A 25,798-nucleotide genomic window follows, 5' to 3' on the forward strand; every position below is an offset into this window, starting at 1 on the left:
CCAGCCGCTGAAGACTTCGAAATCTTCCTGGAACTGGAAAAATACTGTGGCTTTGAGGGCTTTCTATGGGCCAGGAGAGGCAAAAGTCCCGGAGAGCTGACACCGAGTCCTCCCCTGCCACGTAGCAGTGGTAAAGTCCGCAGCTCAAATTCCGAGAATTGAGCTCTGTTGATTCTTAGAACTGGGGTTCTTAGAAGTGGTGATGCAAGAAGTTTCTAGGAAAGGCCGGACACCAGGTGATTATTGCTGTTGCTGCTGCCGCTGCCGCTGCTGCCGCCGCCGCCGCTGGTGCCGCTGGTGCCGCTGCCGCCGCCGCTGCTCATGATCATTATTTTACCTTTTAATTCTTTTTTTTTCCGCTCTTGCCAAATGCTTTGGCTCCAAGTTTCCTATGTGTATCTATTGATATAAATGTATATATTTATTTATTCTAGCTGTCAGGTGTTAAAATAAATGCCGAAGATTAGTCCCACGTCTCTCCCACTCTAGGATATAGATTTTTATATATTTATTATTTTATTCTTGTTGTCTTTGAGTGAATTGGCCGGTTTGGGGAGGCTTTTGCCACCCTCCCTGGTGTTGTTTTGGTTTTGGAAAAAGAGGTGGAGGAGAGGAAGGAGGGAATTAGGGGGCGGCCGGAGCCGAGAGGACGAGACAGTGTTTTGGGGGGTGCTCGGGGCAAGTCTGGGGGCTGTCTGGCCCCAGACGACGGAGAGGACGCGCGCTCGCGCTCTCGCTCTTTCTTCTGCTGCTTGCGTACGGCTTGTGATCTCGCTGGATTCGGGCGGCTCTGTTTTTTCCCTCTTTTCTCGCTTGCAAACTGCTTTCCTCGCTCCCTCGCTCCTGCCTCCCCTTCCCTCCCTCCCTCCCTCCTCCTCTCCCTCGCCTCTCCTTCCTTCTCTGCTCCCGTCCTTCTGGGTGACTCCGGGAGACGAGGAGGGAGGCTGCCCGCTCGCTCGCCCCGCTGGCTCCCTTCCATCGGCCTCGCTCCTTTAGATTCCCTGCCTCCGAGCCGAGATTTGGGAGGAAAAATGCAAGCGAACTCCTCGGGTTTTGTTTTTCTCATCCCCCCCCCCCCATAAACCCAGTTGAAGTATCGTTTCTACTATTTCCTTTTAGAGCTGCGATCTTCCTAACGAGATCCGAGTGTTTTGGTGTCCCCTTACCCTGTGTTTTGGGGGAGGTTTAGCTTGCCTGGGGGCGGGGGTGTTGAATACTTTGAAAATTATTCTTTCATGTTGCAGTCGAGGGAGTCAGGAACCCCCGCGCACTCCCTCTCCCCATCCTAAGGAGAGAGGCTGGTGGCGGGACAGGGATTTGAGGGGTGGATGGCAAAGGGGGTGAGCGTTTGCACCTGCGGTGCCGTTTAGCGTGCGGGGACTCCGGGAACCTTCACAGGACGGCCCAGACGAGCGGGAAGGTGGCGGGATTTCTGGCGGTCGTGGTGTTTGTGTTTTGGGCGCTGCGTGACTCGGTGTTAGCTCCCAATGGCTGTTCCCCGCCTCTCCTAAATTTTGTTTTATTTTCTCCCATCGTGCGAGCTTTGTAAAAAAAAAAAAAAAAAAAAAAGACAACTGCCAGCCGGAGAGTAGCCGACAGCGGGCTTTAGATTCCCGAGGTCCTTGCACTGGGCGACGGGAGAAACAAACCGCCTCAGCCCGCGTTCCTACGTGCAGAGACCCGGGAGGAGAGAAGGGCACACTGTGGCCCTGGGCGGGGGACCTGGCGCGGGAAAAGGGGGCGCGGGCGCGAAAGGGAGATCTTTGTGAGTGATTTTGCAAAAACGGATTGCGAGGTTGGTTGGATTTGCAACCTGTGGCTCTCCTCGAGGGAGCAGGAATGGGGGACGGCGGCGGCGGCGGCGGCGGCCCGGGGCGGGAGCGAGTGGGGAGTTGGAAATTGGCTGCACTCTTGGGCCGCGGGAGCTAGGGGCCACCCCGCCGCGGGATGTAGTGACCGCGGTCTAGGTCTAGAGAACTGTGGATTGCGTTGCCTTTATGATGCAGTGTTATTGGAACTCTGGCGAAAAATGGAACTAGTGTTACAATAATGAGTTTTAAAGCTCCCCATGAAAAACAAAACACAACCCAATAGATCTTTTAAGACCTGTAAAGGTCCTGTTATGGGGCGCCTCTTTTTGCAATGGTTAGGACTTGGCGGTGGGGGTCCAGACCGCTGAACTGGGAGAAAGACCCCCAAACAGGATACCGAAAGTCCAGAACTGTTACTGGGTCCCTGACGCAACAGAAAGCTGGTCATCCCCATTACCACCACCACCAGCTACAGGAAACTAATTTAATTTTTTTATGGATTTTGTTTCCATTCAGTTTATAGTTTCCAGGAGGGAAATCTTGTCACTCTTTACTTTTTTTTTTAAGTGTCAATACATGCATTTTTTTTTCTGTCAAAAAAAAAAAAGTGGGGCAGGACAGAGGGAACCAGGGAAAGGGCTGTTTAGAAATACAGTTTGTGGCTCTGAGCGATGCCACTGGCTTCCTCTACAGAGACTGTCAGTTTCCCTTTTTCTTTGCAAGGTGTGTGTGGTTTTAATAAATAACTTAAAAAAATAGAGGGGGGCGGCAAGATCTGTCAGGAGACAGGTATCTATTTTGCTCACTATTTACTACCAAGAGCCTTTGGCACTGGAACAGAACCTCATAAATCTGCAGCCCAAGTTGAAGTTCATCTGGCCCTAGTCCACACGCTATTCCTGGAGGTAGCAAACATGAGCTCAAAGGAATGAGGTGAAATCACATTCTTGCTTTAAAATATATACTTTTTTTTTTTTGAGAAAGGATATTGTCTCTGGGGGAGGAGGAAAAGGAAAGAGAGTGACAGAAGATGGGCATTCCTTTGCTAAAATGACTGCAGTTGAGTCCTCAGTCTGAAATAGAAACCTGTATATGGGAAATATTTCCCCCTCCCCCCACTTATAAATAGAAGTTTCCAATATCCTATTTGGAAGACTTTCCAATACTGCAGGCCCAAGCATTGGCTTGTTTTGAGGGTCTGTTGATAGTGACAGTAAGGCCAAAAGCTGTTGGTAAACGGAGTAGCTTGAAGGAGAAGGGAGCCAGAAGAGGGAATTCTCCAATTGGCCTTTTCGTCTATGCTGTTTCGAAGGGTTTTACCCCATGCTTTCTTGAAAAGACTCTCCGGTTTATTCTGGGTTTGGTGGACAGGGATGGGACTCTAAACTCTTAAGCTCTCGTTTGCTGAGCCCTGAAGAGTTCCAGTTATTGGTTGAGTAAATGTGTAAGCCAGGACTAGATGTCAAAATCCTTCCTTCCCTCTCTCCCCTGCCTGGTAGCCACACTCACAACCCACTTTATTGTGAAAAACTTGAGATTCCGAGGTGGTGGTGCGGCAGCGCCACCCCTTGGTGAGTGAAACTCTCTATTTGCAAAAGTCAAATATTTGAAAAACATTGTGAAATGACCTTATGAGGGATTTCTTTTCTTTAGAAAGAGGAGATAAAACTAACTTAAAAAAAAAGGACTTTGTAGTTGATTTCTCAAATGAGGAGGAAAAGAGTTGCTTTCCAGCTAGGATAGTGTCATAATAGGCAAAAAAGTTCCGAGTGTGTGTGTGTGTGTGTGTGTGTGTGTGTGTGTATACGCGCGCGCGCGCACGGAAGGCTGTCTAGTTGGTTTTGAGTTCTCCAGACAGAGGTAGCCTCCTTCCCCCTTGAACTTGATTTCTCAGAGCACCTGAATTCTGTTGTCAGCCTGACATTGAGATAAGGAGGAATGTCTCCGTGTAAAAACAAACCGGTGATTGGAAGTCCTGTAGTTTTGCTGGTGGTGATGATGGTGTCCGTGGGGGCCGGGGTGGGGACGGAGGTTTGTGGATGGCGTGGGGCAATGGTAGGCCGGTCTAGCTGGGTTTGGAGCTCTCTGGGCGTTGAAGCAGTGTGGCGCGTGCCGGTTTCCTGCACTGCGCAACAAGTGGGAATGCCGCCGCGGTGATCCGGGCGAGGGTGCTGTGTTGTGGTGAAGCTGGCCCCTTTCTTCCCACTAGAAGCCAGGAATGGATCTTCCCATTCCAGCCTGCCTCCCAGCCTATGACCAGCAGCCCCACCAAAAGACCATCATTCGGCCGGGTCTTTTGCCGAGCGCTGTAAGCCTGGGTGGAACCCGGTCCTTGGCCTCCAGGGCCCCCTTTGCTCCATGGGGATCGGGGATTTATTCCCGATTTTCTTTGCGGGTCGACCAGTATTTGGCAAGAAGCTTTGCTAATCCCGTCGAGTTCCATTCTGCTTTTTGAAGACAAGCGCTCCCTTTCCTCCTTTCTAATACGTTCAGCCCTTCCGGCTGGAAAAATCACCGTATAATTTGTGAACGCAGCTCCAGATACCGCGTTGTGGTTGCTAGAGGAGTGAGCATCAGGAAGAACGGAATTACATCCAGTAAATTAAATGTTTTGCAGAGTTGCTTATAGAGGCAACCTCCTCTCCCTAACAGACCCAAAAGAGAGAAAAAAAAGGAGGCGGGGGGGGGGGTGCCGGGGGCAGTCGGTAGTGGAAGGCTGTGGCGGCGTGGTAATTTTCGAACGGACTGAGTCTGCCACCTAGTGGTAGATCGTAGCCGACTTCCCCGCCTGGGACGGTGGGCCGACCCTGTCACTTTCGGGTCTCCCAAGTATCCCAATCAGGTGCTAAGACTGACAAAGAGGAGGGAACCATCCAATGAGGATAACTTCCGACCTCCAAAGTTCGGGTAAGATGGATGAAAATTAGGGAGCCTTCAGATGCTTGTTCTGTCCATGGTCCCCCAGCGAGGGGCATCAGCCTCTCTCCACTAAAAGAACCTTGACAAGGTAACCCGCTTTGAACACACTATCTCTCTGTCTCTGTGGCCTCTCCCTGGGTGAAGTGGGTGGTGGCAGGATGCCATGGGGTCTCTAGGACATAAAACTCCTTACAGTTGAGGAGACGAGTCTCATGAGGAGGGTCTGTTACTGTTGACTTCATACCCTAACTGGGACAGATTTTTACCTTCTGAATTGCAGGTCAGTGACTTAAAGAAAGTCAATGGCGAGTTTATCGCCACTTCTTTGAAGTGTCTAAGAGAAAGGAGCATCAGTAAGAGAGACCCATTGTTTTAATAACTCAGGTCAGCATAGCTGAAAACAGTTTCCCCCAGTGTCTTGGAGGAATTTTAGAAAGTATAGCATAAGATTTTCAGTTACAGATGTGGACAACCTAATGTAGTAATGAGGGTGAAGGTCTCAGATCTTGAGGAGTGCCTGTGTTGGTGGGTGATTAAGTCCAGTCCCTAGACTTGCAGAGATGCACCTATCTCCCCGCAAGGCTTACATTTGGATACTGAAACAATACTCTTCCCCTTCCTTCCACACTGCTTAGTGACTTCACGAGACACCAGTTATGGAAGGGAGTAAGGAAGATGAGAAGGGTGTCCTTTGGACAAGCAGCGTGTGATCTCTGTAGAATTTGGGCCACAATAGCTTCTTATTAAGCAAAATTTTATTTTCTTGGAGCTGAAAACTTAAGATGGCAAAACGCGCACACGGGTGACGGCGACCCCTAGCGACGGCCGCCGGCCCGTGCACCCGCGGAAGATGCAGCCGTCTCCGCCTCCCTGGTCCTAGGGAATCGAGTTCAGCCTCTCCCACTGCGGGAACTGTCGGAGGCCGCGTCGGAGAAACGCGCCTCTGTTCGGGTTGGAAACGAATCTGGGGATGTGTTTGAAGAGCGGTCAAGTTTGACTCATCGCTTTCCAAGGACAGTTAGTGCCTTCCATCTTCATTAACGTGAATAAAGACCTTGGCTGACTTCTGTCCAGATCGGATTTTTAAAGGCATTGTTTGCTTGGGGACATCATGCCGCTCCCCTCCCCCGGCAGCCTTTTTGCAAAGGCAGAGTCCAGTCCAGCCTGGATGGCCGAGATCTTTTCTTAGGGACGTAGTTTGCTGGCATTGTCTGCCGGCTCTTTCTGGAAGGCTGTCGCGGGCAGGGCGCATGGGGAGCGTCCCTTCTGCAGCTCCTCTTCAGATCTTGATGATAAAACACATCCCTCTATTTTATTGCATTTCCTAGAAGCTTGCAGGCTTCAAAGAGCGCTGCTGGCAGGAAACGTGATAGAAATAAAGTCAGGACATAATGTCCCCGAACACCTTGGTCACCCAAAGCGCCTGCCGAGGCTACCGCGTTATCAAATTCGCTTTCATTTATTGCCTACTCCACCCTCCCGTCAAGAGAGCGAACAGTGTTTCTCCCTTAAAACAAAAACAACCGCGCGGCTTAACCCCACCCCCTACAGCTGGACCACTGTGGCTAAACTAGAGCAGCCAGTTAACTGAGACGCTGCGCAGAAAGGGAGCGCTTGGGCAAGAGCCCTGATTCTGGTTTCACTACTGCAGCTCCAACTTTAATTAAAATTCCTCGTTCCTACTCCTAAGCAGTGCTTTGCACTTCCAGATTCTCCTTGGGATTTCTCAGCGAGTTATTGGTGTTATTAGATTACCAATAATCCAACAGCCAGCCGGGATAGAGAAAGGTGGGGGTGAGGGTGGGGATGCGAAAGGCATTCTCCAAATCTGGAGCCTGTGTCCAAAGTAGGTCAATGGGAAGGAGAGGCGGGGCTACATGAGTATTGTCGGTTTCTAGCCTTGATGGAGGGCTCTCTCTAGTGTTAGGCAGCGGTAAAACATGATTAGGTTTGAGCTCCCGGAACCACGGGACTCCTAATTTCCAATAAGCGCAAGTACGTAATTTTAACTTCCCTTCCTAGATACTCACCCCATTCCATATTAAATTTCAACCTTCGCTTTCACCTTTATTCCACTGGGCGAAGGAATGAGAAAGCCACAAAGTAGGACTTTATGAGGCCGACGAGGCCCAGTCTTTACCAACCGCCCAGACCCCGCCTCCGCCGCTGATGGGATGGGCTGCTCAGTGAGAGGCCACCCGCTGGTTTTGGGACCGGACTGTGGCCTCAGGGGCTACGTTTTTTGCGCCCCCACCCCCCCGCGCCGGAAAATTCCTCTCGGAGCCCACCACTAGGACCAGTTAGGAGAGGGCGCCCAGGGTTTATAATTCCAAGGAAGGCCAAGAGAAAGCGAGGCAACCCTGGTGCGCGCCAATGCGCGCGCTGAGGTGGGCGCCCCGGTACCTGCGCAATCCTAACCGTGTGTCTACAGTTTCGGAGAAATCGGATTCCGAAATCCCGAAACCTGGCCAGTTTTGGCCTGGCAGCTCCTATTCTAAAGACTTTGGGCGGAAACCGAGCTAAGCAGGGTTCCCCTACTTGCCAACGTAGGCGGAAGGGGCTTTCGGTTTGGTTTTCCTCCAGGTCGGCTCGTGCACACTGGCTGGAGACCCTCAGCCCTAGAGACTCCTATCTTTCTACCCTGACACCTGGCCTAACCAACGCTTTAAGGGGAGGGGGGGGGAGCGGTGGAGTAAGCAAAAAGAGGGGAAGAAAAGAAAAGAGAGAGAAAAATACATAAATGACGCACCAGGCAAACAAACGCCAGAATTAGGCAATTTGAAGTCGTGAAATGAGCCTCAGATTGGACCCGAATTGCTGGGTTCTAGACCGGCTCTGCCACTAACTTGCGCGACTTTCCCCATTTATAAAATTATTGTGGGGGAAGGGTTGGAGCGGGTGAACTCAGAATCCTGGATCGGGCGCCGGCAAGGGATTTAGGGGAAAGTGTGCCTATTCCCCGCGAGCCTCCCTGGGCGCCCCCCTCCCTCCCCGGGTGAATCCCCGGCGGCCCTCGCGCCGCAGGCAGCGATCCTGGCGGCCGTCGGGGACAGGCAGCTTCCTGGAAAGTTACTTCTCGTTGGAGCCGGCGATAGGCAGAAAGTGTTCTGTGAAATCCGCTGAGCTGAGATCGACTACGTTCCGGGAATGAGAGGGCTGTGCCATTCCCCTCACTGCCCACTGTCTTGACGGCGTAACAGGAAAAAAAAAAAAAAAAAAAAAAAAAAGGCACACACAATGTTAGCTACCGACGTGCACGAAACGTTTTATTTGAATGTAACCAAATTAAAGGTTGCCACGATCTCACCACGGGGCCTCCGACGCGCCTGTGGGGGCTTCCAGGCAGATGGGCCGCGGTGCCCACGGAACGCCCGGGGGTGGGCGGTCCCTGGCGGGCAGGTACGGTAAGGTCGGGGTGGGCGACTCTGCCCGGGCTTGCTGAGGCGCGCAGGGCTCCAGTTTGTGCCCGTGTGAGCGCGCGAGAGGAAGCGCAGTGCCCGAGGAGCAGAGGAGACAGGGAAGGGGTGGACAGGGGCTTTCGTGGTGGGTCACTCTCTCTCTTAACCTGGCTCTCGCTCTTTGCTCCCCTCTTTTCTCTCGCCTTCCCCTTCTGCTGTCTTCCTGCCTTCTCTTCCCTCTCTGCCTTTTTTAGAGGAGGGGGGAGGGTCCCTATTTTTTCTTCTCCAGCACCTTTAAAAAGACCTGCCTTCTCCTCAAGGTGCCAAACTGAAAATCCAGAGGGAAAAGGCAGAGGAGAGAAAGTGTGTGGGTGGAAAGACAATATTTAGGTCTCACTTCGTGGTTACTGCGGCTGGGGCGGGGTTTGGATGGGGGGAGCCCACGTCTGAACCCTTGCAGTTGTCAGTTTCTCCTTGACAGCCCTGTTCTTTTGGCAGAGTGTGTCTGTGTAATGAGCATTGTGTGTGGCGTCGATGGGATTCCAGCCGAAGCTAGTAAGACAGAATTTGTCCAGGACTTTGCTGGAGATGAGCTTTCGGTCTTGGGCAAGGCTTATCCTGTGGAGCCTCAGTGACCTCCCCAGTAAATCAGGGCTGTTACAAGGATCACATAGGATAATGGATGGGAAAGACCTGAGTGGTCTGTGAGAAACAGAGCAGCTGCCAGGGGTCCTTCCACACTTGCAGCAAATAGAGGGAGGCATGGCTCCCCACATCCACCATAACGTGCACTCCCTAGCCCTGGGGTACCCTAAGATAGAGCTAGCAGGAGAAGAGGTGGGCTTAATAGGGCTGTGGGCCTCAGTTGTATGTGCATTTGTTTTTGACCAAGCTGGGCAGAAGTTTAGGATGAGAAGTGTCCAGCCTCAGGGCCTGGCTGACTGTAGACTCCCCCCATCCCCCCCCCACACCCCAGGGGGCAGGAGATGGGAATATTTTGTTTGTTTGTTTCTCGATCTGCATATGGAGTGAGTCACTGCCACTTGTCAAGGTGAAATGGCAAATCTGGGCTTCCTGTGGTTCCAAAAATCTGTGACTGGAAATCCACAAGCAGCCTGGTGGCTGAAGCTGATTAAAGGAGAGCCTTAGGGATTCCAGAAGCGTTCAGGGATGTTTTTCATGGGGGGAGGAGAAGATGGTTTGTAAATGAACCTCTCATGTGTGTCTTCAGTGTTCTTTCTCAATGGAGACAGTCACTGAACTTTGGTTAGGACAGTGTAGTGTTTTGCTCTTTGCCCATCTTGAGTTAGGATGGGGAGAGGAGGAAATTGGTCCTTTTGTCTCTCTCTGTTCCTCTCCCTTCCCCCATTCCCTTCCCTCATCCTCACTCACATGCACACAGTAACCTTGAAGCCGATGGGATTGAGTGACTGGCACTTGGGACCACAGAGAAATGTCAGAGTGTTTGGTTACAGACTCAAGGAAACCTCTCATTTTAGAGTGCTCATTTGGTAAGATTCAGCAGCCTGGAATGGGGGCAAAGTGTTTGTGTGGGGGAAGGAACTTAAGAATGAGATTCACCCACATTAGGGTGCTGTATTGCATGTTCTACAGCACGTAGGCTGATCTGGAAAAGGGACAGGAACTTGAGCCAGAAGACCTAGGGCCGGGCCACTAACCATCTACGTGGCCCAACATGACCTCCCTGGCCTCGGGCCCCTTTACCCGGAAAATAGCTCTAAAGGGCTATGATTTAAAAGGGGTGGGGAGAGAAGCTGAAGAGGATTCAGATACTGTTTTATCGTGCAGCCCACATGTGATCCTAAATGGGAGCCCTACACCTGTGCTTTAAAATTACTTTGTTTTAGAGAAACTAATTTGGAGCAGGTACTTATTGCCCAGGCCCTCCCCTGACCAGTTCTCAACTAAAGCACACAATTAAATCTTTCACCAGCAGAGGGAGCACAAGCTTGGAAGTTTGTAGTACTATGTCTGGTCTTAGACCCGGAGGCAAAGAAGAGGAAACTTTGAGAAAGACAAAGATTCTGAAGGAAAGCATAGCTAAGCCATCACAGGGTGTATTCTGCAGATCCTATAGTTAGTCCTAAGTGTTTAGGGCAGTCAGGAGCTGCTGCTGGGCTTTTTTTCCTAAGCAGGCCACTTGAACACCTGGGTCTCCGATTTGTCACCAGTGAAATAGAGAGAACGGTATTGACCCAGTAGAGGCTGAGAAATCATTTTAAGACTTGAAAGATAATATTTTAGCAGGTTTTGAAACTTATCCAGAGTTTTTAGGCCCCTGATGGGTCATTCTCATTGATATTGAAAGAACCACTTTTCCTGTATATTTCTTTCTGCAAACTGGGGGGAGAGGGGGCTTTGGTTGGTATACATTTGTTACTTTGAGGCAGGAACTGCATGTGTATATGTACATGTGATTAATGTGTGCAGTTGCCTTCCCAGTACTCAGGGTAAAAAGGTTATTCTTGCCTAGCTTTGGGTGCCTGTTGTTTTCATAAGAGCAGACCTGAGCAGACCTGGAAAAATGTTTGCTGGCTTGTGGCACAACCACTCCCTGGCAGGCCACAGCTATCAAAGTACAACCAAATACGTGTATCCTAAAATAAGACTATAGTGGACAATCTAACATTCATGAAATCACTTTCTCTTTGCTTTTTTTTCTCTTCCCTGCAGATTTTAAGCAACGTTTTGGACTGTGAATCAAGGCATCGGGTAAGTAAATCTAATTATATGCTTCAAAACTTTGTGGACAAAATGTTTCTTCTGAATTTGCCAACGCATGTGTTGCTGTGAACTTGGCCACTTTTCATTAGGGGAGCTAAAGCGTAGCCAGTTCCCCTTCTCCAGCATTCCCAGCCCTCACCCACTCACCCCTGCGTTAGACCGTCTACACTGTGGTATGGTCATTCATCCCCTCACTCATTTCTTGGTTTGGCTTCAATGCAGCCACCTACTATGCGCCAGCCGGGTGCTGGATGCTTAAAGTACCTTCAGACAATTCTGAAGCCTAAAAGAGGAGAGAACAGATGGCGGCTGGGATAAGGAAATGAGATCTGGACCAGAATAACTGTGATTTTTGAGAACCTACTATAGACCAGGCACATATCTCTAAATTTTACAAACACATAGGTCTTACTCCCCCCATTTTGGGGAAACCAAAGCCCAGAAACAGTCAACAGTCTGCCCCAAGTCAGACAGCTAGCCAGAGGTAAAGCTGGCATCTAACCTTCCAAGTGTGACTTCTCTCCCGTGTAACACACTTACTGCCTTTCAGTGCCTGGCAGAGTATTTGGTATGTGGGAAAAGTGCTATATGGATATTCATCCACCTCTGCTTTCCCTGAAAGGCTTTTGTTAGATAAACATGATTTTTCCCATCTTGCAGATACCCGGAGATGGGCCACAATTAGGCCAAAGACCAAACCCGCGGGACCCCGGTTTACATTCCATATGTTAGTGGGCTGAGCCACCTCTCCCCATACTCCTGGCAAGCAGGAGTCAGGTTCTAGAGAACTAACAAGCTCTTGCCCCTTTGCTGTGCAGGTGAAGACAAAATGGCCTCGCCGGCTGACAGCTGTATCCAGTTCACTCGCCATGCCAGTGACGTTCTCCTCAACCTTAATCGCCTGCGGAGCCGTGACATATTGACTGATGTTGTCATCGTGGTGAGCCGTGAGCAGTTCAGAGCCCATAAGACGGTCCTGATGGCCTGCAGGTGAGGGGTCTGGGTGGGGAGATGGATGTGTCAAGGGGAGCAATGGGGTGGGCAGGCAGCAAGACAGAACAGGCAGGCCCGTTGCTATGTTCGGAATTGCATGGCATTTGTCTCCAGACCTCAGTGCATGGCCCGGCCCGGTAGTTCCCAGAGAGCGAATGAATGAACGCACTTTTGGGGAAGAAAAAGTTTCTGCTCTGTGGGCATAGAGCAAGAAGAAATTTTATACTGTCCCAAGAAAGGGTGTGATTGGAGAATGACGTGGAGAATAACTTCAGTTAACCAGTGAAAAAAGGAGAAGTCAAAGGAGGTTTTACAATATTTTAAGCAAGTGAATTTGAAATCTTTTGCCCTTTTCTTCTGTAACTGTGTATATTTAATCCTGTGGTTGTATTTCCATGAGTGTTTCAGGGCATAACTGTGTATGTTAGGGAGAGGGAGCCAGCTGATTCTTCATATTTGGCAGGTATTTCAAGGATGCAGAGCTATTTTTTCAACTTATTTATTTTGAGAAAGAGGGAGTGGGGGAGGGCCAGAGAGAGAGGGGGAGAGAGAATCCCAAGCAGGTTCCGCCTACGCTGTCAGCACAGAGCTTGACACACTGCTTGAACTTACAAACCGTGAGATCATGACCTGAGCTGAAATCAAGAATCAGGTGCTTAACTGACTGAGTCCCCCAGTCGCCCCTCTGAGCTATTTTATATTACACCTTCTCCCTGGATCTTTGCAGTGGCCTCTGTAGTATGGAGGCATAATCGTCTCCATTTTATAGACAATAAAACAAAGACACAGGTGAATTGATGTAAAGTCGGGGGATCTCTATCGCTAGCAGAGAGCTCACTCAACATCTACAACAAACACCTGGGTTTTTTTTAATGTTTATTTTTTTTGAGAGAGAGAGAGACAGAGAAGGAAACAGAGGATCTGAAGCAGGCTCTGTGCAGAGAGCCCGATGGAGGGCTCAAACCCACGAACCATGAGATCCTGACCCAAGCCAAAGGCAGACACTTAACCAACTGAGCCACCCAGGGGTCCCAAGCACCTGTTTTTTAATAGTGGCAAAAACAGAGGTTTTTAGAGAAGTAAAAGTAATAGAAAATACAACCAAGTGCTTACTGTGGGCCAGGCATCCTTCCATACCCTTTACATGTTCATCCTTGCCACAACCCTGTCAAGTAGATGCTATGGTTCCGGCTCTGCAGATAAGGAAACCAGGGTTCAGAGAAGTTAAGTATCTTACCCAAGGTTGCACACCAACTTACTCATAAAAGTCCAGCTCACTTCCAGCAACCCATTAAGAAAGAGCAGAATCCAGATGACAGCCCAGAATCCTGACTTGTACTCTTTCCTCTGTCAGACAGCATGGTATCTGGAGGCGTGGCTTGAGGTTCCATTTGTATCTTCTAGGAATACTGACCTTATTATGCAAGTCTCTGGACTTTCAGCAAATCAGTAGACTGTACCTGTAGGCATCATTTTATTGATTTATCATCAACACCCAAATTGTCTATGAAAACCTACAAGGGCCTTTTAAAACTAAGGATCATAGGAAGAGAATGTTTATCTCAAAGTTAGACTAAAAATGGTAACTGCAAATCAGGGCTGCATTTCGCTCTGGTGATCTGTGCATTTAAGACCATAAGGAAAAGGGCGTCTGTGACTTCGAGAAAACCGTTTAACTTCTGATCTCTGTCCCCCCATTTGGAAAGGGGAAAATGATAATATCTACCTTGCAAGGTTGTGAGGAACACCGGATAATGCATGTAAAGTGCTTAATGAGTGTCTGGCATTTATTAAGTGCTCCGTAAGTGGCAGTTCTCATTAATTGCCACGGAAATTCTAGAGCATGGCCCGGGGGAGCTGAGTCGAGCCCTGACACTCACTGTCACAGATTGCGGTTCCTGTCTGTGATAGTGAGGCCCCTGTTGTTTGTTTTGCAGTGGCCTGTTCTACAGCATCTTCACAGACCAGCTGAAATGTAACCTTAGCGTCATCAACCTGGATCCCGAGATCAACCCGGAGGGGTTCTGCATCCTCCTGGACTTCATGTACACCTCTCGGCTCAATCTGCGGGAGGGCAACATCATGGCCGTGATGGCTACAGCCATGTACCTACAGATGGAGCACGTCGTGGACACTTGCCGGAAGTTTATCAAGGCCAGGTGAGCTGCCATGGAGAGGGAGGCCGTCAGAGAGCCTTGCTAGCACTTGCAGACAGGATCCTCTGTGACAGGCCACCACCTACATATCCACGATTTTTTTGCACACTTCCACCCTCTTAATTCTTGGGCACCGGGTGGGCGGTGCTCTCCAGATCTCCCTTGTGCTTTTTCCTCTCGCTTACTTCTATCCATATGATGTGCCCTCTCCTGCTGCCTCTCCTGTCAGGCCAGGCTTGGATGCCAGCCCCTCCATGGATGTTTTTGCCATGGCCACTCTTTCTCCCCCTGCTCTTCTCAGTGTTCCTGAGTCCCTGGCCTGTCCTTTAGACCTTCCTTCCATTTTAACTATTTGCATATCGAGTTCTCCTTTAGACTTCCATTACGGTGATTTACATATGTGCCTTAGTTCCCCTTAGCAGACTGGGGGTGGCTTTACTCATCTTTTATGTTTTGGGGCTCCTACTAGAGAAGACCATTTACTGAATCACAGTTGAGTTCACTAGGTCTAGTCCCCCGCCTGAGGGTTGGTCAGACATGATGATCATTTAAAGGTGAGGCACCACTTTGCTAAGTGGAGCAGAGGCTCAGGGCTTGACTGTTTTAGAACCATTTGATTCAGCTGTTCGAGGGTGACTGCACCTCTTATCAAACAGAAGCGTTTCTAGCCTCTGTTTGAACACCTCCAGGAGCTGGGAACCCAGTGTTCCCAGCGCCACACTGTCTCCCTTGGCCGGTTAGAAAGCTCCTCTTTATGGTGAGCCAGAACGTGGTTCCCTTAACCTTCCCTCGTCTGTTCAAGCTCTGTTAACTATTGAGCTGGCCTATTTTTCGCCCACATAATGTCCCTTCAAGTGTGGGCAGTCAGAACTCATTGTCTCCTGTGGGTAATCATGGTGGCAAGAGCGTCATTGCTGTCATTTGCCAGTACTTTCTCTGGGTCAGGCCTTCGTTCCGAGTGGTTAAGTAACCTGCTCCGGGTCGCAGAGCCTGCCGAGTGGCGCAGCGCAACTGGAAAGCAGGTCTGGCTGCTTCAGAGCCACGACTTTCTGGACTGGCATACACTGCCTGTCCTCCAAAGTAAACTCGCCCAGGACCCCAGCCAGCGTGGAGGCTGTGTTCTTTGTTCAGCAGGGCACCCGCGTGTCCATGATCCTTGGAACATGTGGCGCCAGCATCATACGAGCCTCATTTCCATGTGTGTAAGACGGAGACAATACTACCCTTCTCCCTTTGCAGGATTTTGCATGGATGGAATGAGATGGGGGCTCAGAGAGCTTTCTGTTCTAGGATATCTGAAGAATTCCGGGTGCGCACACATGTACACCTGTGTGACTAGACACGTGATACCCTGTCTGCGCAGGCACAGAGAGGGTGGCTAACTCGCTGCCCTTCTCTGGGTCTGGTCTCCCCCACTGTGGGCTAGATTGCTAGGTTCCTGGCAAAAACAAAAAAAAAGCCTGGTAACTGCAAGTATTTCTCTCCTCCTGAGCCACATCCCTGACGTCTAGCTGAGCAAGCACAGATGTGGTTACAGAGGCCAGGGTCTCTTGCAGAGTCCTCTGTCCGACAGCTCTGATCTGGAGGCCCATGTCTCCGCTCTGTTTTCTCCTGCAGTGAAGCTGAGATGGTTCCAGCCATCAAGCCCCCCCGTGAAGAGTTTCTGAGTAGTCGGATGCTGATGCCCCAAGACATCATGGCCTATCGGGGCCGTGAGGTGGTGGAGAATAGCCTGCCGCTGAGGAGCGCACCTGGGTGTGAGAGCAGAGCCTTCGCCCCCAGCCTGTACAGCGGCCTGTCCACACCGCCCGCCTCGTACCCCGTGTACAGCCACCTCCCAGTCAGCAGCTTCCTCTTCTCCGATGAGGAGCTGCGGGATGCCCGGATGCCTGTGGCCAACCCCTTCCCCAAGGAGCGGGCCCTGCCCTGCGATAGCACCAGGCCAGTGCCCGGCGAGTACAGCCGGCCGGCCATGGAAATGCCCCCCAGCGTGTGCCACGGTGGCCTCTACTCACCCAAGGAGGGCACCCCGGAAGAGGCACACAGTGACATGCACTACGGTGTGGCCGAGGGCCCCAAGCCGGCCGCCCCCTCGGCCCGGAACACCCCGTACTTCCCCTGTGACAAGGCCGGCAAGGAGGAAGAGAGACCCTCCTCAGAGGATGAGATTGCCCTGCATTTCGAGCCCCCCAGTGCGCCCCTGAACCGGAAGGGCCTGGTGAGTCCACAGAGCCCGCAGAAGTCTGACTGCCAGCCCAACTCACCCACGGAGTCCTGCAGCAGCAAGAATGCCTGCATTCTCCAGACCTCTGGCTCACCTCCAGCCAAGAGCCCGACCGACCCCAAAGCCTGCAACTGGAAGAAATACAAGTTCATCGTGCTCAACAGCCTCAACCAGAATGCCAAACCAGAGGGGCCCGAGCAGGCCGAGCTGGGCCGCCTTTCACCTCGAGCCTACACAGCCCCACCGGCCTGCCAGCCGCCAATGGAGCCTGAGAGCCTTGACCTCCAGTCCCCAACCAAGCTTAGCACCAGCGGGGAGGATTCCAACATCCCACAGGCCAGCCGGCTCAATAACATCGTCAACAGGTGCTGTCACGGACGGTCTGGGCCTGGGATCGGGGCTGCCCACACAGTCACTTCTTCTGATGCATGCGGGGGCTGTGTTCTTTTTCTTGCCTGAATACTGAGGATGTTAGAGGTGTGGAACAAGCACCTGTTGATTGAATTCGCCTAAGTAAGGAAGCGTATTGTATTCAGCTTCGATGTATTTTGTCATAGCATGAGAAGGAGATGCGCTCTGTGGTAGACGAGCATCTCACGAATCCCCAGGGCAGCTACGATGGTCTAGGCATGACAGGGCGCTCCCATACCCGCTTTGGACTGAGCAAGCCTGTGGGCTGGAACTGGCCTGGGTTGGGGATGTTGGTCCAGTTTGACCCTGTTCATGATCTCAGGGCAGATGTTGTTTGGAGGTAGGCGTGAGGGTAACTCTGTGACCCCACATCCAGAGTGAGGCAGCCCAGCTCACCTGAGTATCAGAAGCGGGGGAAGCATCCATCCAGGCCAGGTGGGGTGCTTTACGCTGCCCAGCCACTGAGGCTCTCCTTCCTCCTGCCCACAGGTCTCTTACAAACTCCCCCCGCAGCAGCAGCGAGAGCCACTCGCCTCTCTACTTGCACCCCCCCAAGTGCACGTCCTGCGGCTCTCAGTCCCCGCAGCACGCAGAGATGTGCCTCCACACCGCTGGCCCCACGTTCCCTGAGGAGATGGGCGAGACGCAGTCGGAGTACTCAGATTCCAGCTGTGGTGAGTCCTTTTCCCTGTTTCCGTTGCCCTGTGGGGAGAGGGAAGGCCCCCTCCTCTGCCCCGTGGGGTTCGCGTTTCCATTTCATGGATGCTGTTGGCACTGATTGGAAGAAGTCCCTGACTGGAAGGTCATTGGTGCTTAAGCATCACCAGTCCTTCACCCCGCTCTTGGCCTCTTGAACCAGGCAGATAGGAGCAACAGATGAGGGGCTGGAGTTAATCTAGGCCTATAAGAGAATGACCCAACAGCTTTTTTCAGCTGCATCCTGGCAAAGGTAGCCTGTGGGCTGGCTAGAATTCCTGAGCTTTCCTGGCTCCTGGGGACCCCGTTGCCCTGACCGACCTGTGTAAGTTCCCACTGCTAAGCCATGCATTCTGTAAGGATAAGCAGCTGACCTTATCCATTCCTGCGGCTCCCATGGGACCTGGCGGGTGTCTAGCATGGAGTAGGTACTCGGCTAATGTTAGCTGAATTTGAGAAGTTGAGCCGAATGATTACATTGAAGTATTGGATACCTCGGGATTAGCATCTTCAGTTTTTAACAGATAAAAAAGTCTTATCTTTTCTCTTAAGCTCTGGCTGCAGGAAAATAGCTCAGTAATACCTAATCAGGGGTTGAGCCACCATGACCTGTGCTCTTCAAAGTATTATAACAAAAGGGAAGAAAAATCGGTTACTCACACTAAGAGACTTGGCACAGCATCACCGACATGTCATTGGGAGAGCAGGGACTGTCCCCATCTGTCCCCTTGGCCACTTGCCTTTTCTCTGTATCTAGTCACTTCTCTCTGGGCTACTGTTTCTACTTCCTTTCCTCAATGGCCCTCCCAGTCTCTCAGAAGTGTTTGGGGGACATGAAATCCAGAGAGGTACAGGGCGACCCTGTTCACCATTACGTCTTCCTTTAATGACTTCCAAGTATCATTGAAATTTTATATCCTACATTCCGAGAATGCTTTGTGTGATACCATGTGTCCTGTGAGCTAGGCCAGGAGTGTCGCTATCCTGATTTTGGAGATAGAGACACAGTCAGGCTCAGAGAGGGGAAGGGTCTTGCTCGATGGCTCCTGTGTATGAATGTAAAGAAGACTATGAACTGATAAGAATGTCAGTCCTCAGAGCTGGCTCAGGCCCTATGGACAGATGTTGGTTTGTTTTTCTCCTGTACCTTAAAACTCAAATCTGTCTCCTTTCTCTTCCACAACTGAGACTCTAAATGCTAAGAAAAAGAAAACGCCACAGGCCCCTTGCTCTGGGCTCTTGGGAATGTCGGATGGGTAGAGGTTGGGGGGGGCGCGGTCAATGTGGTACTGAGTGCAGCTGCAGAGGAAAGATGTGGCCTTGGAGCCCGGCCTTCCTTCCCCGTTCTCACTTTGGTGTCCCGCTCCCCACCTCCGACAGAGAACGGGGCCTTCTTCTGTAACGAGTGTGACTGCCGCTTCTCTGAGGAGGCCTCGCTCAAGAGACACACGCTGCAGACACACAGCGACAAGCCCTACAAGTGTGACCGCTGCCAGGCCTCTTTCCGCTACAAGGGCAACCTCGCCAGCCACAAGACCGTCCATACGGGTATGGCCCTGCCCCCTCACACTTTGGCTGTCCAGGGTCCCTGCCCCCTTCCCACCCCTCAGCTGGCCAGGTTCCCTGCCCCAACACCTCTACTGGCCAGGGTCCCTGCCTCCCCAACACCTCGGCTGGCCAGGGTCCCTGCCCCTCCCCACCCCTCAGCTGGCCAGGGTCCCTGCCCCAACACCTCTACTGGCCAGGGTTATTGGGGCAGGATGGGGAGAGAACCACAGAGAAAGCAGAGTGGGGCTCTGGTCCCTGGTGGGCTGAGGCAGGGAGCAGGCCCCATCCTGGTCCGAACGTAGGCCTAGACCTGTCCTGTCTTTACCTAATGACTCATTCCACTCCCTGTATCCTTTGTCTTTTCTCTGAGATGCTCTGCCCTGTGTCTCTCCCTTTGCTGGCGTCAGAAATGTTAATCCCAGTGTACAAGCAAAGAAACTAAGGGTGAGAGAGGTTTCTAAAGCCAGGGAAAAACTTAAAAGATCCTCTTGATTTCCCCTAAGGGCTTGTTCCTGATCAACTTACATTCCTTTACCAGGTAGCTTCCAATAACCTGATTGTCATCCAAAGTTGACTCCCTTCAGGATTTTAAATGTGTCCATTACCCCAGAAACTTCCCATGAAGGGAGACTCACCCTTCTATTGGCTCCTTCCACCTGAGCATCTACTCTGACTCAGGCCCCAGGCCTCTTGCAGACAGAATCCAGCTGGAGTTGCTGTCCGTGGGAAGGCATGTTTTTTCTCAAAGAGAAACTAGAGCAGTCTGATGGTATCTTCCTGGTGAATGGGTCAGTCCTGTATCAGCCTTAGCCAAGGGGAAAGCCAGAGGAGCCTAAATTCACCCCTCAGGTTCCAGAGAGGGAAACTTAGGTCGAGAGAAGGAGAGTGACTTGTCTGAGTCAGCAGTCAGATAATCCTAATGTCATAGCTGGTTCCAAGGCCTCCTGGGAGGACTCTCCCTGGCCCACCCCCCAGTACTGTTTCTGCTCTGGCCCAGCCTGCAGCCTGTGCTGGTGTGTGTGTGTGTGTGTGTGTGTGTGTGTTGGAGGTTGTGGGGGGAGGCCAGGAGGCAATCCCTTGGATCCTCTCTCAGACATCTTTCCAAGCGAGAGAAAGCCCGAGGTGGCCCCAGGAAGGGCAGTTTGCTTTGAGATCCAGGGACCCAGAACCATGGAATCCTCTGTCAAACATGGCGTTCCTTATTTCTTTTGGTAATAGGTGAGAAACCCTATCGCTGTAACATCTGTGGAGCCCAGTTCAACCGGCCAGCCAACCTGAAAACCCACACTCGGATTCACTCTGGAGAGAAGCCCTACAAATGCGAAACCTGTGGAGCCAGATTTGTACAAGTGAGCAGGGCCGTGGGGAAAGGACCCCTCTGAGACCCAATGAGGAGGGGCTCCTGGGGGCAGGGGCTGCAGCACCCCCCGCCCCCCCCCGCCGCCGTGCAGAGCCTCTTATGCTTCATTCTTCCCTTCAGGTGGCCCACCTCCGCGCCCACGTGCTCATCCACACTGGAGAGAAACCCTACCCCTGTGAAATCTGTGGCACCCGTTTCAGGCACCTTCAGACTCTGAAGAGCCACTTGCGAATCCACACAGGAGAGAAACCGTACCATGTATGTGAGCCTCTTGTCACCACTGGCTGGCCTGGGAGGGGCTGGGGGTGGAGGGGCAGCCAGCGCCCCTGTTTGCTTCAGTCTCAAGCACATGGTGGGATGACCACTAAACTCGAGGTCATAAGGCCTGGTTTGGGCCTCCTTGTCAAAAACACCTGCTTGACATGGCCGTGTGTGCTGGCTCATCTTTAAAGTGAGGGTATTGGGCTAGGTGATCTGGCCCTTAGGAAAGAGGTCCAGACTATAGAGTCACCGATTTGGGAGTCATTCATTCATTCCACACCAAGTGGCTTCTTACAGTTTGCCTCTATGGTGGGCTACAGGTCTGCCTAAGAGGACCTAAGTTGTTTGAGAAAGAGAAGCCATGGGATTGGGAAGAGGGCCAGCTAGGAGTGATGATGGGGCGCCTGGGTGGCTCAGTCAGTTAAGAATCTGACTCTTGATTTCTGCTCCAGTCATGATCTGACGTTTGTGGGCTCGAACCCTGCTTCAGGCTCTGTGCTGTGCGGAGCCTGCTTAGGATTCTCTCTCTCCTTCTCTCTCTGCCCCTCCTCCATTTACACTGTCTCTCTCAAAATAAACAAATAGACTTAAAACAAATGTTAGCGGTAGAAGAAAAAAAAAAGAGGAAAGGCCACTTTAAGAAAGAGCAGGTGGCCAGCTATACAATGTGATGGCGTGAATGGGCCCCTGGAATTGTAGTGTTCTGGAACACAGTTTTAGCCAGGCTAATCGCTGAACATTCATGAGCTCAAAATGCTTTTAATATTGTTAAACGGCTAAAAAATTTTAAGAAATAGTATGTTGTGTCCTGTGCGAATTATATAAAATTTAATTTTCAATGTCCATAAAGAAAGTTCTATGGGGACGCAGCCATGCTCCTCTGTTCACATACTGTCCATGGGTGCTTTCCTTTTCTAGGGGCAGAGTTGTCATGGTGATATATTTACTATCTGGCTCTTTACCAGTTAGAAATTATTTGCCAACCTCTGCCAACCAGGGGAAAGATACTGGCCGGGCAGCCGGATATCTGGTTCTTATTCTCACTTTGACACCAACCTTCTTATGGCAATAGGCACATCCAGACCCTCGCTGTGGACCACAGTTTTCTTTCTCTGTAAAATGAGAAGGATACCGTAGATGAGCAGTTTTCAAATCATGCTCTTATAATCACTGAGGTTCTTTAATCCTGCTGCCTCTTTTACCCTTCAAGTTTCTATTTAATTTGAAAAAAGAGTCCCATGGCTTCCAAGTGTGGAAACCACCCTGACAGGTGGTGCTGACTTCGGTGAATGGATGGCATCCCTGTAGGGAGTGCTGGGCACAAGAACAAGCCAATGAGTGCTTAACCCAGATCACAAATGTGAGCCAGCAAAATGTAGTTCTTTTTACCCACTGTTTATCAGTCCCTGAGGGAATATCTTCTTACCTGCCTCGTGTTCTTGGGTAAATTAGTTCTCCTCTCGGTACCTCTATTTCCTCATCTGTAGAATGAGCCCAATAATAGTACCTACCTCCTGGGGTGGTTGTGTTCAGTTGCCAAATTCGCTCGAGAATCCGAATCGTTTTGGGCACATGGGAAGAACACAATAAATACGTGCTTCAAGTTGAGATGCACAGATGTCGAGGTAACAGTGACCTTCAGAGGGTACGGACTCAGTCCTTTACAGACAGGAAAACCAAGGAACACGGAAGAAATGACATGCTTGGGTGGGGAAAAGCATGAGCACTTGAACACATTAGGAGACAGAAGGGAATGTTTGCACAAAGTGTACTTGTCCCTTAGCTGGAGCCAGCATTCTCAACTTGGCCTTGGCGAGGGAAGAACTGCCCAGATCCCTCACGGGGAGAATCTCCTTCTCTGGATCTTTGAGCAATGGCATGTTCCTTGGGCTGATGACAGCTAACCTTTTGCCTCTGGTTTTCCCTCAGTGCGAGAAGTGTAACCTGCATTTTCGTCACAAAAGCCAGCTGCGTCTTCACTTGCGTCAGAAGCACGGGGCCATCACCAACACCAAGGTGCAATACCGTGTGTCCGCCACTGACCTGCCCCCCGAGCTCCCCAAAGCCTGCTGAAGCATGGAGTGTTGATGCTTTCCATTCGAGTCCCTTCTCAGAAATCTACCCAAAGGATACTGTAACACTTTACAATGCTCATCCCATGATGTAGTGCCTCTTTCATCCACTAGTGCAAATCGTAGCTGGGCTGGGGTGGGGGGAGGGGCGTGGGGGACCGGGAGCCAAGGCAGCTCCCCTTCCCTTGAGGCCATAAAACATTAAGAAAATAATATTGCTTCTTCTCCTATGTGTAAGGCGAACCATGTCAGCAAAAGGCAAAATCACTTTAGATATCAAAGCGGGGGAGTATGCAAAAGTTCTGACTTGACTTGGTCTGCAAAATGAGGAATGTATATGTTTTGTGGGAACAGATGTTTCTTTTGTATGTAAATGTGCATTCTTTTAAAAGAAGAGACTTCGGTATGTTATCAAAGAGAGGGCTTTAATTTTTTTAACCAAAGGTGAAGGAATCTATGGCAGAGTTGTAAATATATAAATATATATATATATAAAATAAATATATATAAACCTAAAAAAGATATATTAAAAATATAAAACTGTGTTAAAGGCTCGATTTTGTATCTGCAGGCAGACACGGATCTGAGAATCTTTATTGAGAAAGAGCACTTAAGAGAATATTTTAAGTATTGCATCTGTATAAGTAAGAAAATATTTTGTCTAAAATGCCTCAGTGTATTTGTATTTTTTTGCAAGTGAAGGTTTACAATTTACAAAGTGTGTATTAAAAAAAAAAACAAAAAGAACAAAAAAAAAGCTACCGAAGGAAAAAAATGTGTAGTTTTGTTCTAGTTTTCAGTTTGTATATACCCGTACAACGTGTCCTACGGTGCCTTTTTTCATGGAAGTTTTCAGTGACGGGCGAGTGCGCCATCCCTTCTGAAGTGTAGGCAGACACAGGGACTTGAAGTTGCCGCTCACTAAAGCTCTCTTTGGGAATGTTTGTCTCATCACATTCTGCGTCATGCTTATGTTAGAACTACTCCAGAGACAGGGTTTGGCTGTGTCTAAACTGCATTACCGCGTTGTAAAATATAGCTGTACAAATACGAGAATAAAACGTTGAAAAGTCAAGTGGGCTCCGTCCCGGAGGTCTTTCCTTGTGTTGGAATCAGGACTCAGGACTCGAACCGGTGTGGTTTCCTCAGCTTATAACCTAGCGGGAGATGCTCAAGGACAGGAGTGACTGCTGGCCGCCCCGATGGGCCGAGGCTGGGGCTGGTGCCTGGAAGCCAGGCACGGAGCCAGAGCCGTTGTTGGCCCCCAGACCAGGACGGACTGAGGACCGCAGGCTCCAGACCTGGGTATTGAGGAGCTCAGGAAGGGGAGGTGAGATGGGTCTCTCTCCTCTCTTTCTGGTTGGTTCTCTCTTCTGTCTGTTTTTTCACTGAGCCCTCTAGGCTGAGCTTTAATGACTCCAGTTCTAGCCCTTCTGACACAAAGGCATGGGCGTCCTATCCTCCTCTGTGTCTTGGAGAATTTGCCCATCCTGTGATGCCCATCCTCATCTTGCCTCTTGGCTTTGTAAGCATTTCTCTCTGCCGGGGTCCAGGGGACAGGATGAAGGCAGGTCTGGCCCTGTCATAAATCTCTCAGCCTTGGTGCCTTAGAGCCTTTCTGACACCTGCTGGGTGATTGATGGGTATCTACAAACTCAAAAACTTCATGAATGGCTGCCGGCCAAGCAAACCTCCGACCCTGGAGAAGTGCTCTTTTTCCAGAGAACTCCAGTGGAAGGCCGCCATTTCCTCCTGTGTGACCCGGGACCACCATTTCCCCTCTGGCTCCCTTTCCCAACTTGTCCACGAGAGGATTAGGTTAACTAGATCGTTTATGATTCCATGATTCAGACATAAGTTCACTCTAGCTTGCTTTGGCACCCAGTTTTATTTCACCTCAAAAAACCCCAAGGGTCACGTCTAAGAACAGTGAGGACAAGTGCGGGCCTGGCCCCTGGCCCAGAGGAGAAAGTCCACACTTGCCCCCTTTCGGGTCCTGGGTGGCCCGTGGGGCCCCTCCCTGGGCCCTCGGGCGAGAGGATGGACAGAGGTGGCCCCATGCAGGGCCTTACAGCAGGCCCTGGGCACGTGCTGAGAGGCGTGTGGGGGCTGGCCACCCAAAGCCCCAGAGAGAGCCTCACAAAGTCACACCACCCTCTGCCAGCCACATGGCCTTTTGGTTCAGGTTTCCTTTGAAAATGACTTTAGAGGACTTGCCAGCTCGAGGCCTCAGCTCACCCGGCTCTTTGAAAAGGGAGAAAATGATCCCTCTGCTCCCATAGAAACTTGGCAAAAGAACTTACAAAACAGACGGCTTCAGAAATGAGAATTCACAGGCCTGAGGGAGGCTGGCCCAGGGCCCCTCTGCTCCCCGAGGGCCTCTGAGTTTGTTTATGTGTCATTACTGTTTAATAGAGAGACTATGGGCTGAGGGCAGACAGTGTGGGTGGCGTTCAAGTTCAAACAAAATGGAAGATCAAAGAGTAACTGGAGCCAATTGACAATCAATAATGAGTAAAAAGCAAACATCTCTAAACGGATAAGCCAGGGCAAAGGGAATACAGAATTTTTATTACAAAAACAAGTGTGACATGAATGCCAATTTTTATAAACATATAACTTCTAAAATGGGGGGCTCATGATGTCCTTTTCTATATTGTTGGAACTTTAGAGGAAATGTTTCTGGGGACCAGGTTGGTGGTCATGGTTGGGGGCAGTAAATCTGGATAGACAGGGAACTTAGAATCAGGAACTACTGAGGAACTGGAAGGGATGAGACGGCGAGGATCACCCAGCTTAAGTCTGTCACGGACTCATGAAGGGACTGAAGCAGGAGAGATGTGCAAAGTTGCCTCCTGTCCCTTCTCTTTGTGCCAACAATGATTTTCAAAGCACCTTTGTATCAATGATCATATCCAGTTCTCACAACCATTTCCTCAGAGTTGAGTTTACAGGGAGATGGAAACCACACTTCCCATCTCAGAAACCCCCTCAGTGACCATGTCCCCCCAGAGCTATAGCTGAATCAGAGGTCCACAGTAACACATCAGGCTGCACCTGCCCACAGAATTTTCCCAATTTATCCTCAGCCCCTGCTGAAGAGCCAGAACTTGGGCAGCCATAGCCCACATCATGCAATCCTACCTCCCTGACCACTGATTTGTCCAAGGATGGGCACTGGATCCAAGGGCAGCCAGCCCAGGA

General features: G+C 50.7%; 1 protein-coding gene across 4 annotated transcripts; it reads left to right on the top strand.

Moving 5' to 3' along the window:
- The first annotated feature begins 166 nt into the window (after window positions 1-166).
- On the top strand, window positions 167-23,669 carry BCL6 (BCL6 transcription repressor). 4 transcript variants are annotated; one of them, XM_029939650.1, is made up of 10 exons: window positions 167-236; window positions 10,823-10,861; window positions 11,692-11,863; window positions 13,804-14,025; window positions 15,640-16,611; window positions 17,147-17,331; window positions 18,734-18,901; window positions 20,120-20,250; window positions 20,382-20,519; window positions 22,452-23,669. In XM_029939650.1, exons 3-10 carry the CDS (start codon window positions 11,703-11,705, stop codon window positions 22,593-22,595), a joined length of 2,121 nt encoding a protein of 706 aa, XP_029795510.1. In that variant the 5' UTR covers window positions 167-236; window positions 10,823-10,861; window positions 11,692-11,702; the 3' UTR covers window positions 22,596-23,669. The 4 variants fall into 4 exon arrangements, with proteins under 4 accessions (XP_029795510.1, XP_029795508.1, XP_029795509.1 ...); XM_029939648.1 differs by lacking the exon at window positions 167-236 and adding an exon at window positions 281-9,639; XM_029939649.1 differs by lacking the exon at window positions 167-236 and adding an exon at window positions 281-8,129.
- Window positions 23,670-25,798: the final 2,129 nt, after the last annotated feature.

This window comes from Suricata suricatta, chromosome 5, assembly GCF_006229205.1.
Source record: "Suricata suricatta isolate VVHF042 chromosome 5, meerkat_22Aug2017_6uvM2_HiC, whole genome shotgun sequence".
NCBI lineage: Eukaryota > Metazoa > Chordata > Mammalia > Carnivora > Herpestidae > Suricata > Suricata suricatta.

Excerpts from the sequence above, each read along its gene's own strand:
- BCL6 (XM_029939650.1), top strand. The coding sequence starts at position 11,703 with ATGGCCTCGCCGGCTGACAGCTGTATCCAGTTCACTCGCCATGCCAGT. Across the intron at positions 17,332-18,733 it reads GTACTCAGATTCCAGCTGTG|AGAACGGGGCCTTCTTCTGT; the intron begins GTGAGTCCTTTT and ends CACCTCCGACAG. Across the intron at positions 20,251-20,381 it reads GTGGAGCCAGATTTGTACAA|GTGGCCCACCTCCGCGCCCA; the intron begins GTGAGCAGGGCC and ends TCTTCCCTTCAG.